Raw genomic sequence first — 8,792 nt, forward strand, 5'->3', positions numbered from 1 at the left:
GCGTGGGTTTCCTCCAGGTACTCCAGTTTCCTCCCACATTCCAAAGACATGCATGGTAGGCTGGTTGGACACTCTAAATGACCCCTGAGAATGAGTGTGAGCATGAATGGTTGTCTGCCTCCTCGTGCCCTGCGATTCAGGGTGTCCCTACTTCGTGCCTGAAAGTCAGCTGGGATAGGCTCAAGCACCCCCTGTTACCCTAATGAAGATAAAACTGTTCAGAAAAGGAATGTATCCTTTTTTTACATCTCCGGTGCCGCAATGTTGAGATGCATGAGGCAGTCCGATAATATTTTTCGCACGGGACTTTAAAAACCAACAAGAGGGCAATTTATAGTTTGTAAAATTTCAAATGCATACATTCTATCTACTCAAGGAAATAAAAATAAATAAAATCCAGGACCATCAAAAATCATTAAGCAGCCAATTGAGCAGGTATTCATTCACACACCTCCACCCAAAACCGCAACAAGGTGCAATGTAAAGTGTTCAACCTGCCTAGCCAGCATGTTTTTGGGATGCGGGAGGAAACCGGAGTACCTGGGGAAAACCCACGCAAGCCCGGGTACGGCGTGCAATCTCCACACAGGAAGGTCCCAACCTGGGATTTAACCCTCGTGGTCGGTCCACAATTGTCACGCAAAATCATTACTGAACTGTACTTCAGGATTTGTGGATGGTAGGCCTACCAAACAGTCTAAATTTTCCATTGGTATTAGTGTCGGCGTGACTCATTTTCATTTGAAGTGTAATTAAAACTAACCATGCCATTAGACTTTGTTGAATGGCTCGTTAGATGGTAATTATCATATTGGCATGATCGAATGTTGAAGGGTGTGGATGAAGAGCATTGTATATAAAGACAGCCATCGATCTCCATTACTTATGTTGGTCATGGACGCGTCCAAGATGATGACAATTCTGCTGCTGCTGCTGCTGTCACTTGCAGGTCAAACATGACTTTTCTCTCTGTGTATTTTTTTGGTTCGTCTTATTCTCATGCAAGCCATTTCAAATGAATGTGTATATATATATATATATATATATATATATATATATATCATACCTGTCAACCTCTGCCGATAACTGCCCTTATAAATGATTATGATTCCCCTTACAAACCCCAAAAAAACCTTACAAACACCGTACGACTCGTACGGTGTTTGTAAGGGGAATCATAATCATTTATAAGGGCAGTTATCGGCAGAGGTTGACAGGTATGATATATATATATATATATATATATATATATATATATATATATATATATATATTCAGTCTGGTGAAAAAACACTGCACCTCAGATGGCTATGTATATACAGTACCTCTACTTACGAATGTCTCTAGATACGAAATATTCAAGTCACAAAAAAAAACGCATCAGGAGAATTATGTTTTTTAATACAAAACATATTTCTAGTGGCCAAATCTCAAACATTCAAACAACCTTTTGTAGCATCCTGCAGTTTATTTTGAAATTGTCAGGATATAGATGCTCTCCCATTGACTAATTAACCATCCCATTGGCCAGAATAAATGTTTTTGTAATTCTAAACACTTTTTATTACCTAAAATGATTCTATGCCTCATTAAATATTTGTTATCAAACTATACTCATAAATATCTATAATAGCTCTTAAGTGTAGATGAAAGTATGGGCGTGTTCAGGTGCAATTAAGACATTTATTATAGACTATGATGTCGCCGACACAGTTGCTGCTGCTTCTGCTGTTGCTCAAAGGTCAAACATTATTCATCCATCTGTCTTTTAATCATTTTTCCTTATTTTCTTGTTTTCCTTTGGCTGTTTTCTTACCGTTCTTATGCTATTTGTGGGAGCCAATGTGTGTTGCATTGACAGCAAGCATGGAATGTTCATTCATTTTCTGAATCGCTTATGATCACAAGGGTTGCCGGGGGTGCTGGAGCCTATCCCAACTATGTGCACCATAATATAAGTGCTGTGAGTGGTATTCAATATTAATGAGATACATTGGTCATTGTCTTTTTTTCCTTTTAAAGATATGAAAGGTTATCGTCAAGACAAGCAAAAGTGAAAAATTGTATGAAATGTGTTGGGAAGAGGATTGAAATTGTTATTGTTTTTTTTTCAGCGTCCAGATCGCAACCTGATGGTGAGTCGCTACTTTCCGTCTTTCCTTGCTTTTATATTTGTATCCAAATTACGCAAGTATATATATATACATATATATATATATATATATATATATATATATACATACGTATATATATACGTATATATACATATACATATATATATATATATATATATATATATATATATATATATATATATATATATATATATATATATATATATATATATGCGACCCAGACAAGGATGGGTGGTGTTGAAAGGAATCATTTAATATCTTGACTTATTTAAAAATAGAAGGAAAATCAAGACACAAAGTCAAATAAATTTGGTTACATTTGGGGAAGTGTATCTTTTTGTTGTTGTTTACTTTTATAAATATTTTATAACTGCATGTCCATCACTTCCAGGCCCTCCCAGTTTGAAATCTATTTTCCTTTATTGCTAACTACTACAGCACATCAACTGTGACCTGGGCTAGTAGCGAATTTGCCTCACGCTAATTTTTGAATAGATTAGATTATATTTATTTCGATTAGATAACTTTATTCATCCTGTATTTGGGAAATTTCACCGTCACAGTAGCAAGTGGGTGAGAATACAGACACAGATGTGAGAATTCATTATAACTTGACCCACTTTTTTTGTTTATGTGTGACGGCAGTGTGCGGCCAGGCCCCACTAAACACCCGCATTCGCATCGTCGGGGGTCAAGTGGCCCCCGAGGGCGCGTGGCCCTGGCAGGTCAGCCTGCTCAGGAATGGTTTTCACTTCTGCGGGGGGTCACTCATTACCAGTGAGTGGGTGATGACGGCTGCGCACTGCTTTGACGAGTGAGAACACGTCAACGCTACTATCGAGAAAGCTTTTCTCTTCTTTGGCGTCGAAATTCAGAACGCATCTATATTATGTCCAAAATGGCATCGGCGTAACACAATGGCCTTGTTTACTTTGTGCGCAGCACGGATCCCGTGACAGTGACAGTGGTTTTGGGTCGTCAGCAGCAAAATGGTCCCAATCCTAACGAGGAAGCCCGATTGATAGCGGCGCTAATTATCCATCCCGACTACAACCCGGCAAACTTTGACAACGATGTGGCTCTCTTGCGCCTCTCCACGCCCGTCACCTTCACCAACTTCATCCGGCCCGTCTGTCTGGCCGCAGCCTCCAGCACCTTCTTCGCCGGAACCAAAAGCTGGGTCACCGGATGGGGGGACATCGCCTTTGGGGGTCAGTCAACGCTTCAAATGATTTTTGTCAGATGAGTTGTTTACACTTCAAAAAATTTGGCGCAAAACAGGACCTTGAGTAGCTTACAAAAGCATTTTTGGAAATCGATACCAATTCTGCACCCGGCCGATGCGGATACTGTCGTATTTTCATGCTTTTTAACCCTTTCAGCAAGAATGGAGAACAATTCAAAAATGGATTTAATGCCTTTAACTCATTGGGAGTGAATAATTTTCACTTTAATATATATATATATATTTTTACATTTGCGACCTTTAACCCCATTATGGCGGTCCAGTGGATGAGAGGATAGCACGTGGCCTCAGAGTTCTGAGATCAAGGGTTCAATACCATTGAGTTGCCAATTAATAGCTTATAAAACTAGACAAAAACTAGATATAAAAATCTCTTATGCACCTAACAAGATGGTCATTTTGGCTAATTTTGGGACCCTGATTTAAAAAAAAAAATTGTTTTCTTTCACAGCACATGTTTTTTAAGGTAACCCTATTTCCCAATTTCCGCTTATTCATAGTCACAATCTACCTTTTTGGAGTATATTTTGTTACAGGCTTGCGTTCACCATTCAGCCACAACAAAAGACTTGTGAGTTCTGCTACGGTTGCAGCAAATGCAGCACGAACGCAACATATTTTCCATCATCAAATGATAAAACTCTCACATCAGGAGTTTTCAGACGTCTGTCTTTCCCACACAAAAAAAAAATCCGGGAGAAACGTTGAAACGTGTACTATTGAACTGACATTCGAGGGAGCCGGGTGGTCGTAGTTCATTTTAAACTAGTTGCACTTTGGACGTAGGCTTGAAAATTTCACACTCTGTTATTTGTCCACTTTTGGTCTTATCGGTGTGCAGTTCCAGCGCCACCTCCAGGGGAACTGATGGAGGTTCAGGTTCCCATCGTAGGAAACCGCCAATGCTACTGTGATTACAGCGGAATAAACCCCATCACTGAAAACATGATCTGCGCTGGCCCGAGAGAGGGAGGAAGAGACACCTGCCAGGTGACAAGTTCTTTCTTCAAGTCAATATTCCAGAATGACACAAACGCAAACCACTGACATGGAATTGCCGCTGCTCCGCAGGGGGATTCCGGCGGTCCCTTGGTGACCAAAAAAGGCCCCGTGTGGGTCCAGAACGGGATCGCGAGCTTTGGATTGGGTTGCGCCCAGCCGGGATTCCCGGGCGGCTACGCGCGGGTGTCCTCGTTCCAGGAATGGATCACCAACCAAATAGGTGGCGACAATCTGCCGGGGTTCGTCAAGTGCAGGTCTGCGTGCCCCGACCCGGACCTAGAGGTCACCTGTCCCGGTCTGCCTCCTCCTCCCCCCTCCAACAACTGCAGCTGCGCCGTTGAAGTGATAATGAAATGTATCGGAAACAAGGGTAAAGGATGCGCGCATCCCTTTGTACACTAAATCATAAAACAATGATTTACCAACAATGAAAAAAGCAACAAGTTGCAAATGTTGTGTTCCCAGCATTTTTTTCCTCTCAGGTGTGTTTTCTCAATATAAAAAAATAAAATAAAGTAGAGTTTTTTTGCTTGCCTGTGGTTTGCAGGGAGGGATAGGCTCCAGCACCCCTGCAACCCTTGTGTGCTTGCGGTACAGATGAATGTAGATTGGTTGATTTCCAATAGATTTTCAATGCATTACTTTGTCATCAATATATAATGTACAAGACATTATATATATATATATATATATATATATATATATATATATATATATATATATCAAATACACACTTAAATACAAATATGGGTCTTATACTCAACATTTTAGCGAGATAAAAAACACTCAACTTCACAAAACAAGAGTACATACTAATATATATTTTACAGTATACCTGTACCTTTAAATTATTTTGTTGCATGTAACTCATTCACTGCCAATGACAGTTTTAGACATTAAATACATTTTAGCAGCAAAGGCCAACGTTGACTGGTGCTTTTTTTTACTGCTATTGACGTCCAACCCGATACGTAAAGAATATCGTGACGTCTGTGGGGCTTCCTTTATGATGATTAACAGCACAATCACACACACGCAATTAAAAAAAAAACCTAAAAGTACATGACATTTAAAGTCAATTTTATTCACATTGTAAATATTCAAATGACTTTCGACAGGACACATAAATAAACGAATGGGAGTGCCATGGCGTATTTACATAATTTCAAGGAGGGGCAGCTCATTGTTTATTGTTATAGTCACACTTTCCTGCTCACTATCACTTGACTCAAAAGAAACTGAAGGCTAAAAATGTGGAAAATGAGGAGCTTCATGATTACACAAAGAAGACGACAACAAAGGAAGTCAGTAGTCAACGTAGTTGCACGCGTTCACGTGAGTGTATTTCGAATCTACTCGTTCTTCTTTTCCTTGTTCTTGATAAGCTTGTTCAATTCCCTCTTGGCCATGGCGGCATACTTGGTCAGGACGCCGTGCTGGTTGAGGCCCGGCAGCAGCAGCATCAAACTCACTGTAAAGAAAGAAAAAAAAAACATCAATGCCTAAACGAAAAGGCAAATTTATGATTTTTTTCCCTGGGATAATTTGCATCACTCTTCCTTGTGTCAATGATTTGCTACAGGGCCAACTGCGTCATGGTAACATGGGCAGCCATCCATGTTTTTTTGGCAAAGGCACCTTTTGCTCTGTGGGCGTGGCACTGCTATGGGTAGATTTGCCAGATTTGATCTATTTATTTCAAATATGAAGATAAAAAAGATAACCACAGTTTGCTAGGATGAAGCTGATGTGCTAGCCTATGCTAACCGAGTTGGCTTTTTATTGTTTTTGTAAGATAAGCTGACAAAGTCGCTTTGCAATTTCTTGTTCATATTGCATCAGTTTATGTGAGTCATAAAAATGTCGTTGTCATACAAACTTTGCCCTGCAGATGTTTGACGTGTCAGCCCAAATTCTCAACTGTCTGACACTAATGATGTTCGACATGTCAGTGCAAATACTCAACTGTCTGACACTGATTAATCAAACTTTGCCCTGCAGATGACTAAACATATCAGTCCAAAGTCCTGCCAACAACTGTCTGTTTTCACGTATATAGATATGACTCACCCACTGTTCATTCTGAGAGTTGCAAGGAACAGGCTGTGCGTCCACAACTGTTAGAGCTCTCTCCCCATCCTGCAGTCTGGTAATAAACTTATTTCCTTCAAATTGGTCTCACTCTTTCTGTGCCTGGTCCTGAAGCTGTTTTACAGGCCCAACAGTTTTCTCCTTCTCTCTTAGTTAAGCCGATACAGGGCAAAAAAAATGAATAGTTTTGGGTGTGGCCAGTGAAAATGAACCGAGCTTTGCCAAAAATGTGGTATGTAGCAGTTAGTGTCATTTTATTTGTCCCTGGATAGATAAAATTATTATTCAAAAATTGCATTTGATATTGCCTCTATATTTTTGCTATTAAACATTTGTTTGATGAGCGGAACAAACCAGAAATCAAGATGGGGCAAATACTTTTTCCACAGCAGTGTACCTAACGTGCGTAGGTCATGTGGCGCTCACTCACCAATCAGATAGGTGAGCAACAGGTTGTGCACTTGCTGTCCAATCCAGGCCACCACCAATAGACTGCTGATCACTGACGCAAAGTACTAACAAAAAAAAAAAAACACGCACGCCACGGTCAGCGTGACTTTCAAGGACTTGGGTGCCTTATGTTTTTCCAGATTACCATTTTTGGTTTCTCCTCCTTCAGCGTGCAGAGACGGTACCACCAGCCCACCAGGCGGCGCTGCGTTTTCACCACGTTGCCGCAGATCTCGTGGAAACGCTGCTGCTGCTCCGTGGTCCTGACACAAATGCACGGGGGAGAATTTAAATAAAGGCGACGTAGACCCACGGCAAGTGGAACGTAGGCTGGGCTGCCATCTCACCATTTGTTGGAGCCGAACACTCGGGGCACCAACGTGGGCACCAAGTAGTCAGCCAGGCACAGCAACATGACGCCACTCGACACGCCCGTCAGCACCGATGGGTCCAAATAGTAGATAAGCCTGACACGGGAAGTGGATAAAAGATTACGATCGGGTGGGAGGAAAATGAATTGCGTATCGTTGTCAAAAAAAAAAGATCTATCATCATCAAAGTAGTCATTCGCACCCCTTGAGACTTACGCTCCCGCGATAAACTAGCACAGTGGAGACTGCCGACATATGTGGGCAGTGTTGGTCACCAAGATAGCATCAAAGCGTAAATGAGTTGGTGGTGTGAGCGACTCACAGGAAGAGAACGGCGGTGGCGCCCATCAGGGCTCCCGGAAACCACGGCTTCTCCCAGCGCAGAACGCGGTCACCCACTAGGATCACCTCGCCCCACGCCTGAAGTTGCTCCTCCAGTTGGGCCGTTTCCTGTGCCTGCATGCCGCAACAATAACAACAACAGAAATTCAGCATCTTTTTCATTCACTGCCTTTGGATGTCTATTACTGAAAATGGCAGCCACTCACATTTCATACACGATTAAATTCTTTTTAAACGCAAATGGGCTATTTAACAAAATTTTATCATTAGAGCAAAAAATAAACATGCTTATTTACTCACAATCGAGATGAATCACCTGAGATTAACTGTGATAGCCTCACTTGATAATGAATTCAGAAGCAGTACTTAGCAGTTTTAGCCGATAATTTTTTTTAATCTCTCATCTCATTTTCTGAACCGCTTTATCCTCATTAGGGTCGCGGGGGGTGCTGGAGCCTATCCCAGCTGACTCCGATCCAGAGGCGGGGGACACCCTGAATCAAAGTGAAATAATTTTATGTTGGATCCTTGCGTCCATTGTTTTTTGTAGAGCAAAAGTTTGGACACCCTTGCTTAACGAGATAGTCATGGTCACGTGACACGGGAGACTGCAAGTCACAGGACTATCTTGAGGGGAGGCTAGGCGGCTAGCTGATTAGCATGTTAGCCCGCCGGTAAGACTGCTCATATGGAAACCAAGTAGCCGCGACGGGAAATTATTTCCAATTTTAAACCAAAATAACATGGCAATTGGTTTGCAGTGCAATCAAGGCTCGCCAAAGTCACAGATTTAGCACCAGATAACTTCGAGAGCAAAAACGACGTCATGTTTATACTAACCACCATGTTTGTGCTCTTGTTGTCTCCTTCGACCATGACTGCTCAATAAGAAAGTTGTTGGAAATGTATGTGGTTTGAATACCTAAAAAAAACTATATTTAGACGGATGAGGTCTTATAGTGATCTAATCGTCGGCTTGCCTCAGCGTCACTAACGGCCAAAATTTGACAGGATGTTTTCACCCAAAGCGCATGCGTTGAAAGTGGCGCTTGGCATTGTGGGAGATGTAGTTTAATTTCCATCTCTTTCACATTCACAAACCATAGCATCCCCACCGTTGACCTTCAAACACTAAATAAAATAAAAAAGATGTTT

The 8,792-nt window shown here is 41.4% G+C and overlaps 2 protein-coding genes across 2 annotated transcripts; one reads left to right on the forward strand and one right to left on the reverse strand.

The window, feature by feature from the left end:
• Nucleotides 1-894: 894 nt before the first annotated feature.
• Nucleotides 895-4,835, forward strand: LOC144088260 (tryptase-like). Its single transcript, XM_077618582.1, has 6 exons — nucleotides 895-949; nucleotides 2,115-2,135; nucleotides 2,781-2,949; nucleotides 3,078-3,346; nucleotides 4,223-4,371; nucleotides 4,453-4,835. Exons 1-6 carry the CDS (start codon nucleotides 895-897, stop codon nucleotides 4,783-4,785), a joined length of 996 nt encoding a protein of 331 aa, XP_077474708.1. The 3' UTR covers nucleotides 4,786-4,835.
• A 611-nt stretch (nucleotides 4,836-5,446) lies between these two features.
• On the reverse strand, nucleotides 5,447-8,672 carry arl6ip1 (ARL6 interacting reticulophagy regulator 1). The gene is made up of 6 exons (XM_077618951.1): nucleotides 8,478-8,672; nucleotides 7,618-7,751; nucleotides 7,272-7,391; nucleotides 7,070-7,187; nucleotides 6,905-6,989; nucleotides 5,447-5,854 (listed from the first exon to the last, which is right to left on the reverse strand). Exons 1-6 carry the CDS (start codon nucleotides 8,511-8,513, stop codon nucleotides 5,736-5,738), a joined length of 612 nt encoding a protein of 203 aa, XP_077475077.1. The 5' UTR covers nucleotides 8,514-8,672; the 3' UTR covers nucleotides 5,447-5,735.
• Between the last annotated feature and the right edge of the window lie 120 nt (nucleotides 8,673-8,792).

Source organism: Stigmatopora argus, chromosome 14 (assembly GCF_051989625.1).
Source record: "Stigmatopora argus isolate UIUO_Sarg chromosome 14, RoL_Sarg_1.0, whole genome shotgun sequence".
Taxonomy (NCBI): Eukaryota; Metazoa; Chordata; class Actinopteri; order Syngnathiformes; family Syngnathidae; genus Stigmatopora; species Stigmatopora argus.

Excerpts from the sequence above, each read along its gene's own strand:
- LOC144088260 (XM_077618582.1), top strand. The coding sequence starts at position 895 with ATGGACGCGTCCAAGATGATGACAATTCTGCTGCTGCTGCTGCTGTCA. Across the intron at positions 2,950-3,077 it reads GCTGCGCACTGCTTTGACGA|CACGGATCCCGTGACAGTGA; the intron begins GTGAGAACACGT and ends CTTTGTGCGCAG. Across the intron at positions 3,347-4,222 it reads GGGGGACATCGCCTTTGGGG|TTCCAGCGCCACCTCCAGGG; the intron begins GTCAGTCAACGC and ends ATCGGTGTGCAG.
- arl6ip1 (XM_077618951.1), bottom strand. The coding sequence starts at position 8,513 with ATGGTCGAAGGAGACAACAAGAGCACAAACATGGTG. Across the intron at positions 7,752-8,477 it reads ACAAGAGCACAAACATGGTG|GCACAGGAAACGGCCCAACT; the intron begins GTTAGTATAAAC and ends TGCGGCATGCAG. Across the intron at positions 5,855-6,904 it reads GTTGCTCACCTATCTGATTG|TGAGTTTGATGCTGCTGCTG; the intron begins GTGAGTGAGCGC and ends CTTTCTTTACAG.